This window comes from Gymnoscopelus microlampas, assembly GCF_963454915.1.
Source record: "Gymnoscopelus microlampas genome assembly, chromosome: 6".
NCBI lineage: Eukaryota > Metazoa > Chordata > Actinopteri > Myctophiformes > Myctophidae > Gymnoscopelus > Gymnoscopelus microlampas.
The window spans coordinates 39,244,231-39,267,721 of record NC_139943.1 but is presented as its reverse complement, the minus strand read 5'-3'; the positions used below and the strand labels follow the sequence as shown (position 1 = coordinate 39,267,721).

The window sequence follows — 23,491 nt, the reverse complement described above, 5'->3', positions numbered from 1 at the left end:
TTTGATCCTACAGTAAGGAAAGGGTCCCCAGAATTCAGTGCCTCATTGTTAATACCCCAGCAGTTACTGTAAATATTTGCATGGGTGCAATGAGTGAACAAGGTGTACTTCCTGTTGCAGGAATATTATTGTAGTTCTTGCCAAGCCTGTGAAAAGCTCTTCTACTACCTCACTCTCTTTTTTCACTTTCTTATGTGCTATAGTTCTTTGATATTTGTACACAAAAGATATTGTCTCTGGGGGTGCCATAATGTTTTCAGAGTTTCAGTCATTAACCTTTAATCACTTAAACCCTGTATACACTTCGATGACCGGGGTCCCCCAGGGTTCTGTGGGAGGGGGGGGGGTTAATAAATTCAGGTGCACATTTTCTTCATTTCATCCTAGACTTTTTTTGTCATTAACGCTGCAGTCAAATGAGGCGTGGTTTCTGAATTGTGTGTAGTTGCATGTTTTTATTGCGATGATGATGGAAGATTGGCTAGAATTGTAAGTGTTGAATGGGGTTTGTACAGTTGGAAGCATGTCTGGAAAGGCTTACTGAAGCCTAATTTATTTTCCGTCGTACGACAGTGTTGCTTGCCGAAAGAACACATCTTTAAGCCAACAACTTGTTACGATGAGACGTAGTGGCAGGTAGATGTGACCTGTGAGCCCTGTCACAGGGCCTTCATGGTAACATGTTTTCATGTTACCATGGTGATACTAACATGATACTGACATGATACTGACATGATACTGACCATGACACTTGGCCTGTCCGGCCCTGTTACGTCATGTCAGGCCCTATCACAGGCCTGTCACATCAGGCCCCTCCCATATTTGGAAATCGAGATGTTTTCAAAATTTTATATGCAACACAATCAGGCAGGTTATTGTGGACCAGCAATGTTCGGAATTCTCGAGTCAAGATCAAATCAAAAATCGGACTGATCCGTCTTGACACGAATCTGTAGGAGTAATATAAAAAAAATGTTTAGCAAAAATCGGCCTCCTGATGGCTGTGAAAAATGCAGGGCAGAGGTTTTTACTTGGCCTCTAGAGAGTGTGCGTGAAAAGTTTCATACCAATTGGTCCAGTTATAGGTAAAACACAAATCAGCCTGTCATAGCACCACCATGAGGCTGATTTTAAAAATGTAGTGTCGCATTTCTTCCTTGGCCTAGTGGGAATGTGTATGCAAAGTTTCATGGCAATTGCACGCTGTGTTCATGATGCCAAAAATAGCCAATCTCAAAGTTCACAATGTGTTGCGTTGGGGGAAAGGGGAGGTCAACTTAACAGAAAATAAACACTTGTGGGGTTGCTTATTTTATGAATTTATTTCCAAATGTAAACTTCACTATTTCATGCATACAAGTTATGACAACATACATTATTCAACAATTCTGTTATTTTTCATATTTGCATAGGACATGGTCACAATATATCGTCTAACATGTAAAAAATAATGCCATAAAAAGGTACAGCAGAGCAACTATAGACCAGCACATATGAATGTGTGTAGAAGAACCTGTACAACTGTAATACTTCAGCGTAGTGATTTTGGTTGGTTGAGAAAAGAACAAACTAAAAAACAAGGACGAACTGATACGGATAATTCTATTTTGTGTTCATTGTTTTCTTTTTTTCTTCTCAAGGTTTGTTCATATCAGTAAATGCCTAAAATGTATCAAACAAGTTTCTTCTTCAGTAAAAACAAAAAAAAGGTCCACACATCAATAACAGCCACTGAGCAACACAACCGTAAGCCTAATTTATACATCGTTGTACTGTGGCACTCACTGAAAATCTGTTGTTTCCTGTGAGAGACAGTTGCACAAAGTCGTATAAATTATAGGCCTAATTGATCCTAGAAGTCAGACCTGCACTGAGCTCAAAGTTACTGTATTTTTACCCAGTGCACGAACATTCATTTATCTCTTCTGAACCTTTGGTAACAACTTCAAACTGTAGAGTGTCAGGTGAGGTACAGACTAGTATGCACTCCAGTCCCCCTCGCTGCTTTTACACCACTCTATCCTATCATGGCTGTCTTGTAAGCAACTATGACCATCTTAAAAGCCTTGGGCCTTTATAGTAAGGGAAGACATCTTGCTCACTATCTTGTTTTAGCTATTATATTATGTTGTTCATTTGAATGGGTGTAGTCTACCGAAGAGCCAGTAGACTACAAAGGAGATTCAGCCTGGCGGATAGTTGACAATGAGAAACGTACCTTATGTACAACTCACTATGTGGAAAACCTCACAGTTAAGACAGTGTACTATTCATAGGCTACAGAAATGCAGTGATACATTGGTTTGATGTAAGCAGCAGATTTTTAGCAAATGCAATTATCAATCCTTTGGAATGGTTGGGCTTTCGTTATAAGATTATGTCACAAAATTGAATAAGCCATTATACATTGTGTGTGTATTGTACAGCAAAAAACAACAATTAAATAACAAATAACAAATGAAAACAAAGCTAGATAATCAAAATAATGTTTAGATAAAGCAGAATAGAAATACCTTAACTTAAAATGCTTGCATATCTAATACGCAAATTATTGTTTCATTCAATCCTGTACAAAAAAAGAAGAAAATTCACACTTACAAAACTGTACAACTTTGTTAAATGTTTTTAGTAACTATTTTATGTCCTCAGAGTTTTTTCAAATTACCACTATGCTTTTGGCACACAGATGCATCTATCATGCATGTACATTGTGATCAATCACTGCAATGCATCATAAATCAACCAGGAAGCTGAGATGATGGTCTGATCAATGAATTATGTAATTAATAATTAATAATAAGTATTTTTGAACATGAATGATCATTCTTTATAGCCCTCCCAAAATACCAGAACATTTTCAGGTTAATTACTTTTATGTAATTCCATGAAATGTCAGTGTCGTATACTGTTTGTGTCCTGCTGAAACCTTGCATTACCATTTTCTCATTTGTTTTATGGCTGCTTTCTCAGCCAGGTCAGTACTGAAAAATAGATTCTTAATCTCAAATGGTATACCTGATTAAATATAGGTTAGAAAAGAAAAGAAAAGTAAAGTAAAAGTTGTCAACAGATTATGTCCATCACTTCACAGGAAATGTTTCCTGGCCCTTGGACCAAAGCAAAGACATGGACATCAGTAGGGAAATAATCATTTAAATCTTAATCATTTAATCTTAATCTTTATCATTTTTTAAATGACAAAAAATATATACAAAATTCTGAAAAGATTACTTTTTTGATGTAAAACGTTCGGCAGGTCTCTTACAATATGTGATGATGATATAAAAAAGTAAAAGGAAACAATAAACAATTGAAAAATAAACCACACCAACAAACATTCAGTCATTTGATGGGACATTTCAGAAGAACTAAAGGTAGATCAAATGCTTTTTTTTGCAGGTATGAATATGAAACTATATTATGCCAAACATTTCAAGTGAGACAGATAGGAACAACTCATGACTACATTACTAACTCACAATGTTGTGGTCTCTATCCTTATGGAAAACAAATTAAAATAAGCTAAACATTAAATCAAATTTGGTACACACGATGAAAGTGATCCATGTAGAGGTCAGAAGGTTTCCCTTTTTACCATCAATCCTGGCTCAACTATCTAACTTAAAGAATCAGTGAGTGACTGTCCCACCTGTAATCTTACATCCACAGAGCATTCAGTGTTGCAGATTAGAAGGGCAAAACTTTGTTGGGGGTAAAATACAAAAATAAAATAAAATTACAATAATGTTGTTAAAGAATGGTGCCTTGAAATAAAATTGTCCACCATAATAGTTTGATAAATAAAATGTAAAAAGAACTCTTGAAATGACCTGAAGAAAAAAATTAATGAAAAAACAAATCACAGTACAAGAAAACAAAAGAAGAGACTATACACCGTATTCCACAGAGTCTAAGTCAACTGGGTTATTATGTTAAGAAAAGCAAGTACAGTAAAAATGGACATGTATGAAACTGTGTTCGATGGCCTTTCATGAGAATGATTCAAGTAGTTTTGATATACAGGAAAGAAATAAAGGTTAGGAGACATCAGGCCTGTGGAGGACAGCATGCCAATGGTGCAGTGAGGATGGATTGACTGGGATCAATTGTAGCCTATGTGTTCTTAGGTCAGTCTCTTGAGGTTCAGATGAGAGTCCTTTTGGGTGGTCTACTCTACTGTAGTATAAATTAAAGTCCATTGACACTAAAAGGCTAATTTATACATCATCAAACCACTGTGTGGTACAGCAGAAATGTATGTATTTTCAACTGTTGTCAAAAATTAGCCTAAAGGGTTTTGGGTTTTCTAAGGGGGCATTCATTCCATTAATAAAAACAAAACCACATTTGTAATGAGGGGAAGGTAGGTTTGTGAGAGGTTAATGACATATAGGCAGGAGCTGGGCACTGTACTGAGGAGCTCCCATGTTTCCAGTGTGTTTGGACACTGACCAGCAGTGAGGACTATGCACAGAGGAACACCAGGAAGGCTGGCGCAGAATAGTTTCCAATTTATGCTATTTTTAAGTATAAATCGGGCTCAACTGTGCTAACAACAAAAATCCACAAGCTGTCCCATGTCTCCCCTGCTGATGGTGACCCTGAGGTAAATGCACAGATTATGAATACAAAAATTATTAATGTAACATGTTTGTGAGTTGAGCCACTTGGGAAGAGATTAGGACTTATGCATGTAAAAAAAAATGAAAAAAATGATGAGCTACAACAATTGAGTTAAAACAACAAACAACAGTGATTTCATGGATAGAAACCATAAAACGCTGCTCAGCAGCATTCTGAGCATTTTTCTAAAAAATCAAGGGGATACCTGTGTCTGACTGTGTCTCTCAGCGATTCTTTCACTGGGCACTGTTTATCAGTGGCATTCAAAGTGTCATCTTGCAGCCTGGAAACTAGTTAACAGAGACAAGCTCGTTATGAGTTTATCTCACATAGAGGCTTCTTTACATGTGGTCTATTGAGGCAACTGCTGCGTTTTATCTGAATAGGGGCAGGTTTCTCTCTGGAGGATGTGATGAAAGCTGCTGATTATGTGTGGCTTTCCTCACATTTTAAGACAGATGCCCACTGGAGAGAATGAGGGACAAGGCCTGCCATTCATAAACTGACACCTGCTTTTCGACCCCGAGAAACCCTCTCCACAGTAAGGACGAGTTTGTTAACATGCAAATAGAAAGAAGCATTAGGATTATAGGGACAGGGTTGACTAGGCAGGGAGGTAGAATGGGCATGCGATACATAATTGTGACACTGAGACTTGGCAACAGTCTGGGGGGGGGGGGGGGTCTAATGTAGGGCCGAACTGCATGGATCAAACTAGCTCTGGCTATAGTGCTGAGGCATTAAGAGAAAATGTATGCATAACACAGACTGTCGGGGCCACAGCAGTTTTGATAGTGGTGCCCTTTTCCCTGGAAGGTTTACTGTGCCTTTGGCCTGACTTATTGAGGCATGTCTGTCTAGAAACACAAGTGAGTTTTCTCACGGGACATCTGAGCTTCACAGGCATGGAGGAAGTGAGGCAAGCGAGCTCTGTACTTTGCTGATATGTTCATTTTGGTTCCAACGTTTTTACAAGAGTTTGAAAGCCCCCTCCCCCAACACTGGCCCTTGTTACAAAGTGTGAAGTTTAAAAGCAGCCGTTTCTGAGCAGGTCATTGGTTTAAATATGAGACAGTGAATTCCTTGGCATTATGATACTGGACTCCAGCAGTGGTGGCGTTGGAGGATTTCTCCTTGTGCTTAGGGTGAGGTTGGGCACATCACATCAGATTGTGGTGGTCTATTGTGACACAGACTATGGTGGCAGATGGGAACACCTACTCGAAGTTAGATGGTTACTGTATCAGTCAGCCATTAACCACTACTACTAGCATAGTGCTTTTGGCAGTTCTGCTGCTGATATACTCCCTCTTTTGTTCTCAGTTCTAAACCAAGGGGTATCCAAAAGGTTGGATCAAATGGACCCACAAATTAAATGAACACTGAGTGTTCGATTAAATTCTCACAAATTTGCTGTCCGGGGACATACTTGGATAGGGAGGGGAGGGGGTGAGGGAGTGTCTGTGACGGGGCGTCCCTTCCTCTGCACTGCTAACCCCGTGATAAACCTTGTCTCTTTATCAGGGGCCCTCTAGACCTGCCCTCTCTTTCCTGTCTCCCTCAGATAGCTGCTTTGTTAACTTCATGACTCCCCACCAAGTACCGGCCCAACCCAGCCCTGTGTTTTCTATAACACTGTGGCCAACATTTGCCCCTGGCTGAACAGCCTCGGTCTGTGGTTTGGCAGGGTTGAGGCTCAACTTCAGTTAAGGTCTGACGGGACAGGTAGAGCCAGAAGGGCAGGGAGGACTCCCCAGTAAAGGGATGTCGCCACACCTCTCTGTGGGCTGTGAATAGATTCTAGTGGGATGCAGGTGTTTCCCTTAGGGAGACCATACCAGGCAACGGCCAGGAGGAGGGAAGTGGGCAGGGCCGTCTGGCGCTACCTGCGATAGTGCCAAGCGCCAGCCCCAAGGCTCAATGAAGGCTGGCTCACAAGAGTGAATAGAAAGGCTTTCATTCAGTCTTGTCTTTGGTAGGTTTTCCTATATGTGCTTGTGAGGGGAATAAACATTGTACAGACTGAGGTTCCTTTTTTGTAGGTATTGTGTGAAATACTTTTGCTGATGATGTAGCGTTTTTTAGACGACACCCCCCCCCCCCACCACCACCACCCCAAAAGGGGCACAAAACAGCTGCTTTAAAACTTGACTGTATCCATTTAAAAGTTTAGATCTAAAACGTTATTCAGCTCAGTATAGTGATACAGGCGGTTACCCTCCCAGTTAAGATGTTCACAGCGTTTGCTGCAGATCACTGGCCTGGGGAGACATTGCAACAGAGGAGCAGGAATTTTGTTCACTGGGGTGAGGAGAGTGCTATTCAAATAACACAAAGCAATTAGATTCCATTTGAACCCCCAATGTTAGCTGAACTACTGTCACACCAGGAAGGATATAATATTGTTTAACTGTGATGACTGTATTACTAGGGTTAGTTTCACTGAATGCAATAACCAACAACAACAAAACCAACAAAAAAACTAAGGAAAGAGTGCAAATCTTGTTGAGTGTAAGGCTGCTATATGTTATGTTTCTCTTCATCATGTTCATTCTTTCAAGCTAACAAGGCCATCCCTGAGCAGGGCATAAAATTCAACCCCCGTTGAATTTCAGAGTAAAGTGATGCTTGTATTGTGCAGTCAAAGTGAGTACTGTGGTACTGAAGTACTGTATGTACTGTGGTACTGAAGAAAATAAGCAACGGTCTTCAATCCTGAGGTGTGTGTACCCCTTCTCCTGACCCGTAAAAAAAAGAGAAAAATGATTCGATAAGAGCTGTCAGTGTGTCTGTTTTTTGTTTGTTTGTTGTTCTTCTAAACCTTGTTTAGTCAACAGAGAAAACACAATGGACAACTAGTCACGGTCAGAAGCTTAAAAAATACAGACATGGTACAGAATGTATTGCCATTTGGGAAAGGCATTACCTTATTTTTAAGATCACACCAGTAATTGCACTACAATAAGCAGGTATGTACAGTAAGGTAGGCTACACCACAGCAAGCGCAGGATTAGCAAAGAAAAGGGCCGGGGCGGGGGGTTGCTGACGATTGCAACACAAATGTCGGAGGCGGAAAATGCAACCGGGTTACAGTTCATTAAGGCGAGTTGGCTGGACTGAGGGTCGGACTGATGGTGGGACTGGACGCATCAGACCGGCTGTAGTCGCTGAGAGATCCGGGGCGCATGGCAATGACGCTGCCACTGCCGCTGTGAGGCCTCTTCAGCATGCCGGGCTGGAAATCTGAATGGCGGCGGGCATGTTTCATCAGGTGATCACTCCGCATGAAGCGCTTGTCACAAAGCGGGCAGCCGAACTTCTTTTCCCCGGTGTGCGTGCGGTAGTGGCGTGCCAGCTCGTCAGAACGGGCAAACTTCTTGCTGCAGTCGGGCCAGGTGCACGGGAAAGGCCGCTCTCCTGCAGTGCAAGGACAGAAGGAGGCAACGGTCAGTATGTTACGTAACAGCAACACAAGGAGCTTATGTTTATACCATTTAACACAGATTATGGTCTCAAGACTACTTAAATAACGTGTGTTAAAATGAAAAAAATGCTGGGATGTTTCTGCATACTTTTTTATTGTAACTTGTGCTTAAATTGTCACAAGCTGCTCACCAAAGCACCAATGAGTGATGATTCACTGTTGACAAGTCATAAACGCTGTTACATTTTACTAGAGGACACCTACAGAGACGGCAAATCTAACTGAACGAGACTGGGCTGTTTTCTATCCTTCTCCCAATATGTGTCATCAAAGCCACCAACATGTATTGACAGCTCATGCGGCTCCTCAAACCTGCTGACTGAAAGTGAAGACAAGGTGACCCTATGTTGGGCATGTCATTATAGGCAAAGATTTTCAAAAGATTTTCTAAAGTAGCGTAGTTTTACAAGCTCACAACACATCAAGCTTGTAGATCAGTTATTTTCACTATTCGTTGTACGACAAAGTATAGGGCTTAAGTGGTTAACTACAGCTTCAACAACAATGCTACTTCATTTTTACAGCTGACCTGCTGGAACATCTGCTTTTCACTCTGTGCTTCTGGAAGAACTTTGCTGGAAACAAACAAGAGTTTCCAGTCGAACTGGAGAATGGACACACTATTTTTCTTTTCATACCACGTGATAAGACTTGGTGTACATGCACTGACATGGAAGAAATAGGTGGTGGTGGTGGTGACCATGTGCACTACTCACAGCACATACTTTTACAGTATGTTTGATACAAATGGATTGGGAGAAATCTGCAACCCATGTTGCAGAGGCAGATGCACAGTTTAATTATCTAAGCTCCATATGCTAATGATGTTCAGAATGGTTCCCCAGCCCACTTTCCACCATACAACTATCTGTGACTCTGTGCGTGGTAAATTATACCCTTCCCCCTCCAAGGGCAATAAAAGTGGGCTTTGACACAAATCTACCCAAAGCCAGATGGTACTATATATCTTGGTGTGGTTTTCTTCCATTCTGATGTGGCAACAGCGTGTACCATGGAGTCTGCATACAGTGCTCTCTGCATGCGCTGGACAATATAGCTAATGCAGTATTCCCTTTAGTTCCGTTTCAGTGATTTTCTGCCTGACAATAGCAGGACCCAGCGTTCTAATTTTACCAGCGTGACCTAGCAGTTCTATACCAAGGCAGGGCAAACTCTTTTAATGTTATGGGGCTTCAGAAAGAGAGCAGGCTCGATCATTATGTGCAAAACTAAGCCAAGGATTGGATATATGAAAAGGGAGAGAGACCCTAAATTGCATGACTGTTTATAAACCAGCATGACAAATGAGTGCATAGGAGCAGTACACCAAATGCTATCTTTGTTCTGTGGTTTCCCACAGGGCCACAATGGAAACAGGGCTGTTCAGCATCAAAAACCTTCTATGCTACCTGATGCCAACATGCCTCATAAACAAGAACTCGGTGTGTGCCATCAGCTCCAGCCTCTCCCCTATACTGCATGGTTACAAAACATTCAGACAGACAGAACAAGTCTAGACAGTTCAGTCTTGTGTTCCAGACGCCTCACCTCGGATCCAGACAAACTCAGTCTGCCCCGCCCACTGTAACTTCTGCTGTCTCCCTTCACTTGAATTCACTTCACTTCATTGCATACAGACAAATGTTGATGCATCTGATGCAGTCTTCACATTCTTTTTTTTTTACACTAGTAGCAAAAACACCTCCGATCTCACGCAAAGAATTCCCAGCCACACTGTGTTGTGCTGTTCCTGTTCTTCTCCCAGAGTAAACACACACACACACACACACACACACACACACACACACACACACACACACACACACACACACACACACACACACACACACACACACACACACACACACACACACCACACACACACACACACACACACACACAGTTTCAAGCCATGTTTCCCACACAAAGATATGATGTATGTATATAAAAGACGGAGGAGGTCATGCTTGTTTGACTCTGGACTTCCTGGATCAAACCCTCCTCATTGCATATACAAAAACATTAGCCTATTGCTTGTTCCTGTAGAAAGGGAACCTCAAACTTCACTGGCTTTAAGGCCCCTCCTCTCGCTCTACAAACTTAAAACTTAAGGCTCAACAAGACTTAACAAGAGTAAAGGTGCCACCTGGCACTGCAGATTGAATTATAGGCTAAGGAGCGAAGCTATGATCTGGCAGGCAGCTTAAAGTTCATCTACCACCAGTGTAACAGATCCAACAGCATCAATATTTGACCAGACACCAGAGAGCTAGGCTGAGATATCCAGTCTAACTGCCCTGATACAGTAATGCAGTGATAGTGGATACCATCAGGTGTACACTGGCAACCTGCTGAACTGCCCTTGGGTTCTTAAGGAAACGTGGCATGACAGAGCAACTAACTGCCCATTCTATCCATTTTATGGATAAAAACGGAAAGATGGCTGGATCAAAAGTATGCCTAAAACACGGAAACCTCTTGCTTTCATGTCTTCCTGAAAGGCTTACAGAGCGCCCTAATTTATTTTGTGCTGGTTTCATAACATGAGGCTTAGGCTTTCAAGGAGGGTGGTAAAAATGAATGGCAACAACGGGGAGGTTTGGGAAACAAACATCTTGATCCCGAGGAGGATATGATGATAGGGTCCACACACGTCAGTACTGGGAGATTGTCACACTCGCATACAAAAAATACATGGCAATCAGCATGTCTATGAAAAAAGGAGAAAACTGAGTCAGCCACTCCCACACGCCTCTTTCTCCTTCCCGTCCAGTTACGTAGTGATCCCGGCGTGCGGTGGCACCGTAACGACTGTAACAGCAGGGCCCGCCATTGGCTGGGGCAGCCCTGGCTGAATTCCACATCAACAGCGTGTGGTCTGTCTTTCTCAGAATGAGTGAATGAGTGAATATGAGAGAGAGAGAGATAGGGGGGGGGGGAGAGTGTGCAAGAGAGAGATGGTTGGTATAATTAGGGAAGCTTTTCTCTAACGAACACAGTGACCCAGTTACCCATAGTGCAAGTTACATCATGCACACAAACTGTACCTCTGCTAAACGCTAGCATCTCCCCTCCGAGGCAATACGATTATGTCACAGATACTCCTGTTATACAACTGTTCCCTTTGGGGCCACTAGGTCAGTAAATAAACTGCTCAATTCAGAGCCTCTTTGTCCATCTTCCTCACACACACACACACACACACACACACACACACACACACACGTCCCACCTGAACTCCCTGGGCTTCCGCAGAAATGTTTAAGAATAATGGAATCTGGGTAGATCTCTGGAGCGTACGGGACACTGTGTGCAGACACGAGATGAAATCACTGTTTGACGTGAGCACCAGTGGGCTCTGACTCCATGTCACCTGCTTCAACAAGCTACCAGTACTTCAAACCAGAGGAGATAACATTCCAGACGCTTCCTCAGCCGTTGGGCAAACTCTCACACAAGAGCAGAGGAGGCACACTGCTAACTGCAGTGGCAGGGCTCATCAGAAGCCTGTAATTTACTTGCATGTTTACGACCAACTGTGGCTTAAAGCCAGGCAGGAGCCAGCCCGTCCGCCCTGCCACCAGACAACCAAAGCATGAGGCTTCACTCTGGGTAAGACCAAAACTCTTCAACATGACCACTTGTGCAGGCTTTCCTCCATGACATCACTACTGGCAGACAGAAACTGGATTTGGGATAGCCAGGACAGGGTTAAGTTCCCACCCTTCTCCGCCTCCATCTAGCCTCTCCCTTCACACACGTTATTGCATGCCACAGGGACATAAACACAAACACGTGTGTGGCAAAGAATAAATACATATTAAGGTTTGCAGTTTGTCTTTTATCATTGCAGAGAGCTTTAACATGGACCAAACACAGCCCCCGCTTGAGCAAAAATAACAACAAAGGCTTGAATGAATGTGTGGTCTGGGGGGGGGGGGGGGGGTCGGCTTGTTTTCAAATACATATCAACGATGAGAGTTGTTTGTGTGGATGTTCATCTATGAAGAATTTACTCTGTGGGAGTCGCGTCGTTTTACAGGAGTGAAGTCACTCCACCAAAACAGGCTTTTTACAAGCTCCCATTCAGAGTTTTGATTCAAATTTGTTTTGAATAAGTCATCTCTGCACAACTAACAAAGAAGCCGTGGGTGGGTCAGGTGCTGCTGATGAGGACTAGCTTGGGCTTGTTATGACCATAAAAAACATAGAGAATCTGATCTATTATCATCTTTTGTCGTTATTGAGAGGACCATACTTGCCATTGAATAGCCTGTCTCCCCTTGTGGGCCTATGGCCGTCAGGTTGTGAACAATAGCAGCAGCCTTGCACGCAGCAGGAGAGGCACTCCCGTAATGCATTACAATCAGATGGGCTGTGTATGCTGACCGTAACTCACTCCCCCTGGTCTACACTGCAAAAGGCTATTGACATTCACCCAGAGACGTACACGTGGGGTCGGGGGCGACAGTCTGATTCCTGCAGACACTCAGCCATACATTACTTCATCTCTTTTAACTCTTTGGGGGCGAGACTGCACTGACCAGCTCATCAGTATTTCGTCAATTAGTTTAAGTGGGCCATCTCTCTCAGCCTTGAGTGCAAGGTAAAATGACCTGAAGCCTTGTTGTGTTGCAGGCAGTTGTCTAATCTTTTTAACCCTGGTTAGCTAAGGACATGGAGACAGCTGCAGCCATTACTGGGTGTTTACAGCATGCCTGCAGGAACACTGGCACACGCAGGTGGGAGAAGGGACATCCTATCATCCATGACTCTCAATCACACAGCACACTGCCAGCTCATTCAGTTGATGGAGTCTTGACGCTATAGCTCACAGGAGATAGGTATCAGACAAAGAGCCACGGCCCTACCAAGTCCTGAAAGGCCTCACCATGAGAGGAGATACAGGCCACAACCTTCATGCAGCCCACTATACAACATCTTATCTGATGCTCCAAAAGGAGAGTGTGATGGATATATTTTCATATCTCGGCAAGAAACTGTTACGGGCCCCTCCCCCACCTAAAGCTTCGTCCCATATGCTCCACCAAATCCTACTCCCCACGTCCCTCTGACGACCGCACCCTAACCCTGGTGCATACGTGACCGAGATCTGCCATTGGCTGATTTATTCAAGCCATGGACACTCATTTTAGTCCAACTCTCAAATGGGGTTCTTGTTGGTGCAGGGCTGACAGGGGTGTTCTCTCCTGTGGAGGTCACAGCCCTTCACACGCTAATCAGATTGGCTGCAGATGCAGCTGAATAAATGACCTACATCAATGGAAAGCATTGACAGTGTAAACATCTCGGCCTCTTGCCCCACCCCCACACAGCACGCCGTACTGTACGCTCTCTGGCACGCTTTGTATTGTGGATCGCGACCGTTGCGTGAGAGATGCCGTTGGCTGTTTTTTTCTACAGTGGGGAAAAATGCAGCTTTCCACCAGTCCTATATCCCTCTCTTCCTGCCCATGGAAATCGACACCCTGACTTGACATAGGCTTCGGCCAGGAACACAACGAGCTTCAACCCCTATTTTGATTTGCATTAGAGCAGGCTAGAGAACAGAGGGAGGGGCTGGGTGAAAACACACACAAAAGTGGCTTTTATAGAACTGCTCCAAAGCTAACTAAAGAATACATGAGCTCTGTGGGCCATTGAAAACAGCACAGCAAGCCCACAGCCTGTGTGAGGGGCCTTGCAAAATGTTGAATGTCTACCACGTTTGGTTACTTGTACACAGCTTCAGCACAAAACTGTATGTGGCTGTATGCTGAGATCATCAGCCCAGAATTGTCTCTTCACGTGACACCTTTGCACGTTCGAATAATATACACACACAGTGCATATACCATACATACACCACTACACTTCTGGGATATGGAGAAGACATTACACGTATGTCTAGGACTACAGAGAAAAAAGCAGCAGTAGCACTGACCCCAGCCCAGAGGATTAGAGCAGGCAAGATGGTAGCTTCACTTTGGTTTTATTTACATCCCAGGGATCAAGTAGATTTAGCTAATACCTTGTTTCCATTGGACACAAACGATGTGAAGTGACATGTGAGCCTCATGGACCAACAAGATTTAATTCACAATGTCCCCTTTTGAGGAAAACGTAATCTAATGATGACAGATCATCATGATCCCGGGGGATAAAACACTGGAACATGTCCACTGATGGATGCACCCCAGTATTTTAACTCTCTCATCACCAGAATTACGAAACGGTCTATTTAACTGCTCGTGGATGTCAAACGGTCATTTCATACAAGGTCTGGTGGAAACGTGGCTTTGCTGGGAGGGGAGGGAGGGAGGGTGGAAATCCTGCCGTGTGGCGGGTAGACAGACTGACCTCTTGTGCCCCAGTGGAACTGTTACCCATCACTGATCCAAGGTCAGACTGGTGGAAGAGCGGGAAAAACCCCATCCTCCACCCTCCTACCTCATCACCACCAATAACCAAACAGGAACACAGTATGCAGTGTAGCAGGACATACTGTACACAGTAAGATCCGGATTTTACTGCGTACCAAAAATAAAGCTACTGGCAAATATACAGTATGCATAACTACACATATACAGGCTTCATTTTCCATGTGGAATTCAGGATGATTTAATGGCAAAAGAAAAATGTTACTCAACCATACGTGCAGTTGTTTAACTAAAAATAGAAGGAAAGCGTGTGTATAATTGAGTCTAAATAGCAGTGCAACTGTGAAAGAGCTACCAGGTGGGGCTGCTTACTTTTGAGGACAGCTAGGGGCCTCTATACTGGATGACTGTTCCACAATGCCATCCCTACAATACCAGAGGTACCCCCCAATAGAACACAAAAGAATGGACCCACACAAAAAGTCAAACCAACTGTAAAATATGTCATTAGTCTCTTTGTCTTTGAAGGATATGTCCTCCCCATTCTACTCTGGTGGTTCAGGGTTTTGTCATGCCCTTGTACTTTTGCTAAGATGGCCTTTTGTGAGGCCCAGCTGTGGGGAGCAAGGACGCTCGAGTTGTTCTTTATCAAGAAGACATGACTTGTAATGAGCTCGTCAGGGGCCATCTCTCTGCTGGAGATGGCAGTTTGCATGACATGACCAGAGCACAGTAATGAGGCTTCACAGAGATCCCTCTACACCGCGAAACTGGTCTGCCCTCGTTAGAAATAGTTATTCCTCTGCTGACAATGGTTAAGCAAAGACAAATTCACTGATGCTATAGTATAGCTAAAGCTCAGTTACGCCTAATTTATACTCGCTGAAAATAACTGATTTTCAGTCTAGAAAAACAATGCGGCTTGGAAATCAGTTATCTTCGGTGAGTGATACTTCCGTGCGACAAAGCATAAATTAGGCTTGAGAATCAACCAGAATTTTAAAGCCTGTTGCACTGTGCTATTAACCTTAACATTAGGCTATGTATAATTCTGTTTTCCACAGTATAGGTATATGTTTTCCACTTCATGAGATCAGACAAAGCTGTCTGGTAATCTTAGACTGCTGTGGATTTCCAGTAATCATAATCAATGTGGTATAATGAGCAATATACAGTATATTCTGCATGCACCCTCTTCTCTGCTAGCTACACCCTTATGTCCCTCTCACACTGTACCCTGATGAATCATCTTTGGAGTATAGACAAACCTTTGATCAGGTACTTTATCATGACATGAGATAAATCATAGTTAGGTCGGTGTACTATAATAACCACTCTGATTAGGAGGTTGTACAACTAATGGATATGGAACTGCATTACCAAACTAGTCTGGCATGGCTTGCAATGAACGTCACGAGGTGAGCAATCACACAAACTGTGAATGTTATCAGCATGAGGGTTGACATTAAAATCAAATATTTAACACTGTGTGTCGTGTTATGTGGTAGACACAATATGCTGAGGCCAAAACGTGGCCAGGTGTTGTGATGGTACTACAATAATCTGAGCAAAATGAAAGATGCGTAATCTGATTTTATAGTTAAATGGAAAAGAGATCCTTCCGTTTCACCAATTCCGTTTAACGTATTTAGACAGTAGTAGTAGTGGTGAACTGGCTTAGCACAGTTAGAAGAAAGTCTGCAATGTGCAACAAGAGACTAAAAATAAAAGCAAGACAAAAAAATATATTTTAACCCTAGCATAGTATGGAGCAGCTTCTGCCCTGAATATAAGAGATCCACAACAGCATACCCTATTCCTCTGTCAGAATAATTTTATACGTTACACACACACAATTGCCAAAATGCATTCAATTTCCAGTTCCTGTTGCACTAAAATTATATACAGAGTAGTTTAAAAACTGGGGCTTTGGGCGTTACAGAGTCAAGTGAGGACACCAGCTAGCTCTCTCTGGCTCTGTGTTTAAATTGTGTCTGTTACACAGTGTTCCCCATCAATTAGATAGTGGTGTTTGGTTGGAGCTGGGCAAGGATCCACACAGATCCATTCGCTCTCGACTCTGCTAGTAGAGGCTGCGGCACGCTGACTGCTGACTGGAACGCTGCAGGTTGGCTGAGCCAAGACGGCTGAACTCAGATGACCCACATTCTCTCATTACCCAAATATAAGCAGAAACACAGTCATTATTCACACACACCAATCACAAGGCAGGATTCAGCAGTGAGAAAAGCTTTGTAGGCAAGAGGTGGAGGCAGGGCTTATAGTGAGCAACAAAATAGGACCAAAAAAGTACAGTGGAGTGAATATAGGAATATACATTACGTAAGCTAACAAAGTGCCATTCACACTCAGCACTATAACTATAAAGATATCGTTAACCATTGTATTTTCTTTATAGTCGGTGTGAACTTTGCCATCCACTTGACTTAGAACGATTTTTAAAACTATATTTTTATAGTTATAGTTACAGTGCTCAGTGTGAATGGCCCAGAGTACATTTCTCATACTTAAACATAATATACAGCTGTGTTTCTGACAATCAGCAGATCTACACATTTCAGTGCAGCTGCATATTACAGCTGGTGCAAATACAGCTTTGTCTGGTGTCTCAGGGGGAAACTATTTTGGAGTGAGACTTGACAATAAATAGGCTACCACATCATATTTAATGTGGATAGTTGGACACAGTTTACACAGTGTTTCAGAAAATTGGGCATTATTTTGTTCCATTTATGAAGAATAATTGGAGCTGTAAAGCACTGGTTCTCAATGTAGGGTTCAGGGACCCCCAGGGGTCCTTGTGGGAGTTCCAAGGTGTCCCCTGCTAAATGTTTGATAGTTATACGAACCAAATGGACCCTTACCAAATGGACCCTTACCAAATGGAGCCTTACAGGCCCTTACAGGACCCTTACACAGTGTATTGGGAACCAAATTGGACCCCTAGACTGCAGATTGGGGTCCCAGAAATAAAAATCATATCAAATGGGGTCTGTGGCCTAATCCTAAAGCATATCAAACAGAGGGTCCTTGAAATTACATTTGTTGAGAATCACTGCTGTAAAGTTATAGAGCAGAGCCAGTGGTGGAAGAAGTACTCACAATTTGTACCTAAGTAAAAGTACCAGTACCACAATGTATAAATACTCTGTTACATATAAAAGAGTGGTATTCAAAATTTTGCATTAAAATATACTAAAGTACTGAAAGTTAAAGTACTCAGTTTGCAGAATTACCCAATTCACAAGTTTCCAAATGTATAAACATGCTTTGAAAATAGCCAAAGTTTAAATACAGCTAAAGTTGTTAATGTATGTTTTGTAACAATAATCAATATCAACAAAGTCAATTTTTTTAATAAAAATGTCTCCACTACAAATAATTGTAGTGGAGTAAAAAGTACAATATTTGCCTGTGACATGTAGTAGAGCAGAGGTAAAAGTATTGAAAATTGGAAATACTCCAGTAAAGTAAAAGCAGGCTACCTCAAAATTGTACTTCAGTAGGCCTTGAGTACATGTGCTTTACAGCACTGAGCAGAGCGATGAGTTGTCTACTCTGGGCTCAGCTAGCAGAGTCTGTTGCTGGCCAGATCAGCTGGCAGTCTATGTAGCGGGGGTGTGGCACATCACAACAAAGAGCTTTGGGCAGACAGGCGACTACTGCACAACTGCTATCAACCTGCAATTTTGGGTTGATCAACATTACATCTCTTTTCTCTTTGTAGACTATCTTGGGGAATGGCCCGGGGAAACCGCTACAGTAATATCGGACGAATTCAAGAGTTCTTCAAGAAGGTCAAATATGACATGCTGGATTTCTCCCTTATCTGCAGTGTGACACGGCAGTGCAACTTGTCAGATGGGTTCGAAAACTTTCTGCATGATGTATCTAGCATTAGTGCCTCGATCGTCCTATTTTTTATTTCGAACCTGCTGATATAAACAGTGATCCGGTACTATATATGGCGCTCACCAGAATTTTGTCCTTTAACCACTTGAACCCCAGCATCGGTATTGTGGGGAAAGCTTTCGCTGAAAATAGCAGATCGACAAGCTCACAGCAGCTCACATTTCCGCGAGCTTGTCGATCTGCTATTTTCAGCGAAAGCTTTCCCCACAACAACAGAAAAGATACTAACATTGAGCCCTGAGGGACTCGAATTACCCATATGGGGTTTAAGTGGTTAATTATCCAAACAAAGAAAAGCTATAAATCGGAACAACAAGGCAGTTTTGTTGTGCATTTGCACTGCAGTCGAGGTCTTCCTGTTAATGCAGAATACAGAATAGGGCATTTGAGGCAATGGGGTAGGGGTTGCTGAGGGGAGCGGCGACAATACTCTAGAGTGGGAGTGGCACTGTGTTTGACTCCCTCCCCCACACTACATTAAAAAGGTATTTCGCAAAGTTACATCCAACTTAAAAAGGCACAAATCAATTAAAGGCTATGATGATTTCCATACTGGCCGGATGCATACGTGGATTAAAAAATCATATGCAATGTTATCAGGCTACTGTAGTCGACCAGGACTATTATACGAATATTGTGTCTGTAAGAACCCCCACTTGTAATGGTAGCCTAATCGTGGGATTCTTACTTTAAATCATTTTGTATCAACTCTTGTGCAGGCTATTATTAAACTAATTCGAGATCTATATACAGCATCACATATTAACATCCAGTGAGACTGACCTGTATGTGTCCTTAGGTGGGCTTTGAGGTGGGATGATTTGCCATAAACTTTTTCACAACCTGAATAGTGGCATTTGTGCTTTTTCTGAGGTGATTCTTGTTCAATTCGACCTCTCAATCTTTTGCCTCTTTGTTTGAGTGCAGGATCGGAGACGGTGGTAGGTGTGGCAGAGTTTCCATCATCTGTGATGTTCGGCATAAAGCTCTCCTCCTTTATTTTTGCCTGATCGGCAACATTGTTGGGAGTCTGCTGGTTAAAATCCGCCAGAATTCTTGCCACCACAAAAAGAGAAGAATTATCTTTCACCAAAGGTTCTTTAATTTCCTCTCCGTTCTTTGGAGCAGACGCAATTTCTGGTTTAATCTCCCTATTATTCCCTTTAGGACCGTGAACAATTGCACGGCTGGACATTGAAACAAGGCACTCTGCTGCAAAGTGATCCATTTTGTATTTGAAACAACAGCCCTGCTTCTTTATGACATTCAAAAACAGAAAGCTTGTAAAAAAAAGTACTTGTTCCGTGGTTCCCTTTGTATGATGGTGTTGAGGTGGTCGCTCTCATCAGAGAACTGACTTTTTATGATCTTACCCAGCTTTCCAATGTAATCAACATCCTACAAGACAGAGAAACGTCTAAAAAAAATGTAGACAACGCAAAAGCAATGTTCTTTGTTTAGTGCAACGATGCTGGTAGTAATAAGCCTAAAAACTTAGATGTCATAACTCCCATCGCGGCTTCAATACACACGCACTCTCCAATAGAGTGACGGTTCTCTCGTGAGCGCCTGTTAATGCTGCTGATTGTATCCATGCTGGGGGCGTGCCGACCGGTAGCTGCTTGGCAGCATCGTCAGAGCGGCCGCCCCATTCATTGGATACTGTTTGTCCCCAAATGCACCAGAAACTTCAGTCACTTGAAAGTTGTTTCACCACAGGTTGCCAAGGTGAAATTTTAATGATGAATATTGTGGGGAGGAGACAGACTACTAATTTTCGTCTTAATTTTCCTCAATTTTATATCATTTATTATATAACATTTAAATATGATTGCAAAATGCGTGTGGACAATACCTGTGTACACACTCTTGGATTGTTGTCAATATTGAGCTATATTATTGGCTATAATAAGTAAGCTATATTATAAATAATTCCATAGAATGGTTTCACTTGCGTGTGTACATATTTTGTCAAATTTTAATTTCAATATTGTATTCATTATTTCATTCATTAACCAATCATCAACTGACTGACTGACAGACTGATTTTTCTATATGAATGTCATTGTAGGAGAGTACGCCCCCTAGAGACAGTGGCTTATCCCGAATCTTTTGACTGGGGTGGGTGGCCCAAGTGGGGTACTGACTTATATGCATAAGCCAGGAGTATTGAGCATCGCACTCGCACTCGCACACGCACACGCACACGCACACGCACACGCACACGCACACACACACACACACACACACACACACACACACACACACACACACACTTAACATGTTTGTGTCCATTGCTCATATCGACTTTAATTTCACATTACAGTGTCTTTAATTCCTGTTTAAAGTTGAATTTATAGACAAATAGACAATTAAATGCCATCTGACAGATGGCCAATCATAGTTTAAGATAATGTGGCCAGTCAGATTCCAGGGGTGGCACATGCCATCTTAGGCCACCCCGTCCCCCTGGACACGCCACTGCCTAGAGAGAATATAAAACGAATCCTCAGTGTTGCTGTGTCTGACTAGTAACGCATGTAAGCCAGAAGGGGTTTGGTTACCTCCAAATGATCAAAAGTCTTTCCTTAACCTGTTAACTAATCCCTCTATTTTCTTCCGCTATCTTCCAGTGTACTGTACTATGGTATGGGAGCTGCACTGTTCTTCAACAGAAGGCACTACAGAAAGTGATGCGGACAGCCCAGCGCATAGTTGGAGGTAAGCTTCCCTCCGTCCAGGAAATATACGAGAGGTGGTGCGTGGCCATGGCTCAACGGATTGTTGGGGACGTCCATCCCAGCCACAGCCTGTTCAGGCCAGGGTTGCGGCCGCGGCCAGGCAAGCGGTATCTCAGCCTTTCTAACCGCACAAAAAGACTATGGAGCACTTTCTTCCTGGCCGCCATCAGACTTATGAACACACACTGAACATTACATGGCCCGGACTATATGGTTTGAATAAACCCTGGAGCACAAAAGTGAGTTGCGAGCCTCATCTCTTTCTTGCCCGGACTATATGGCCACATTTCTGTGGCTAATGTATTGGGACCAATGACAATGCAGTTTGCACATGAGCTAATTTGCACAAGTAGTTTAGATCTTTTATATAGATTGTTTAGCAGCTTAGTTTAACACAGATTACATTTGACACTGTGTCTTTAACATCTTTCTTCTTGAGACTGTAGCGCTGTGTTGTTGTTTTTTAGCGCACAATGAATTTCACATGCCTTTTCCTTGTAATTGGTATTGTTGACAATAAAGTTAAACCTAGTCTAGGCTAGTGCCTCATGTTTTATTTTATTTTTGTTTCACATTTGGATTTTACCAATTGACACCTATTGCACACCCGTCCACCATGGAAGGGGGTCCCCTCTTTTGTGATCCTTCCTAAGGTTTCTTCTGTTTCTTTTCCCATCAAGTTTTTTTTCTTTTCCATTATTAAATGTGTCCCTCAAGGCCATTTGAGATTAATAGCGATTAAGGGCTATACAAATACTTTGAGTTGAGTTGCTGTTGAGTCATTTAATGAACTCCACAAGACAAGCGGCTAGATTATATTATACACAACACACTTGACTTTATATGCTTCTCTGAACATGTTCCATTTTAAAATGCAGGGAGTGAAGTATGCCGTTAATATATCATTAATAGCGTGTACGTTTCTGAGATATGACCGTTTCTGTCCAGTGAACTATGGATTTCAAAGGGCCTTTTCTGAACTGCAGTTTATGCCAACTGGACCCCAGCCAAACTGCCTTGGGCATTACTTCCCCCCCCACGCCTCAAGTCAACATGATGCCAAAGTTGTGTAATATAAAAGAGACATCTGTCATAACACAATTACTTAAATCCTAGCGATGATTCACTCGTGCACCTGATCAGTTTTAGTGTACACAGATATCTAGAGAGTTGAAGTGAAACTCATCACGATCAACTTTTTCTATTTGTTTTCAACCTCACAAATTCAAGCACAGTAACTATGGTAATAGTAGTGGAAGTGAGAAAGGAAATAGCACGCAGACAGTTTTGTCCTTCTGAGAACATGCCCACTTGTCTTTGTTATTTTTATATATCTTATGGTTAACATTTTTATGGTTTATTACCCATTGTTTGGTATTTGTCTCTGCCATGCCGTAGGCGTAGCCGAGACTATGTATTCGCCCCTGTCCGTCCGTGCGTCCTTGTGTGTGTCCGTCTGTGGACAGCTAATCTCCGGCACCGTTAGGCCGATCTGCTTGAAACTGTGCATGCACACTCCCTGGAGGCCAGAGCAGAACCATTGGCCCAAATATTTCACATTGGCCTTCGCCACCAGCAGGCCGATTTTTTCAAAACACATGTTTTGACATTACTCCTACAGATTTTGTCCAAACATCATGCAAATCGGTACACATTATCTCTACAGTCATGTCTTAGCGGTTTAGCTTGTCCCCCCCCTCTCACAACATATAATAGGATTATTTATTTAATTCGGAATGACGTTTGAATCCATTTTCGGAACACTTCGAAGGGAGGCAGCGTTCCTTCAGAGCACTCGGTTTGTACCGCAGGGACATCAAAGCCTCCGCTTGCTCCGCCTCACGCCGAAGAACTAGTGCACCTTTTTCAATCTTACTGGTTTTCCCATCATACTGTGCATAGCTGCGGGAAGTAGGGGTGCTGGGGGGGCTGCAGCACCCCCTGAAAATAATCTATGAAAAAAAATATGTAAAAGAAATTAAATAAAATCATTTTTTCTTTTTTTTGCATAATTTGCCTGTTGTTGTTGGTCGTTATTTGGGGGGGATTCAGTGCAATATGTGTTCTGGGACCGAATGAACCGAATTAAAGTAACAAAAAAAGAAAGAAAAAAGGAACAAATCAGGAAAAAATTAAAAATACGCGCGCGCATGCACGCGCGCGTGCACGTGTGCGCATACAGCACCCTTAACCTAAAACAATGAAACTAAACGTTATGAACTTCACCCATGTGTCCCCTTGCCTGCTTGCTTGGTCTCTAGAAGCATGGGGAAAAAAATAACTGATTCAGCTGGCTGATTAGTAGCTGGGACCTGCTTACTGTACATCAC

At 42.6% G+C, this 23,491-nt stretch overlaps 1 protein-coding gene across 1 annotated transcript; it reads right to left on the bottom strand.

The window, feature by feature from the left end:
* Positions 1-1,307: 1,307 nt before the first annotated feature.
* klf13 (Kruppel like factor 13) lies at positions 1,308-20,174 on the bottom strand. Its single transcript, XM_084059926.1, has 2 exons — positions 19,204-20,174; positions 1,308-8,040 (listed from the first exon to the last, which is right to left on the bottom strand). Exons 1-2 carry the CDS (start codon positions 19,646-19,648, stop codon positions 7,721-7,723), a joined length of 765 nt encoding a protein of 254 aa, XP_083916052.1. The 5' UTR covers positions 19,649-20,174; the 3' UTR covers positions 1,308-7,720.
* Between the last annotated feature and the right edge of the window lie 3,317 nt (positions 20,175-23,491).

Bases quoted from the DNA above. Each gene is read 5' to 3' on its own strand.
- klf13 (XM_084059926.1), bottom strand. From the start codon at position 19,648: ATGGATCACTTTGCAGCAGAGTGCCTTGTTTCAATGTCCAGCCGTGCA. The intron at 8,041-19,203 runs GTCAGTCTCACT...CTTGCACTGCAG, and splicing joins CCACCTAAGGACACATACAG to GAGAGCGGCCTTTCCCGTGC.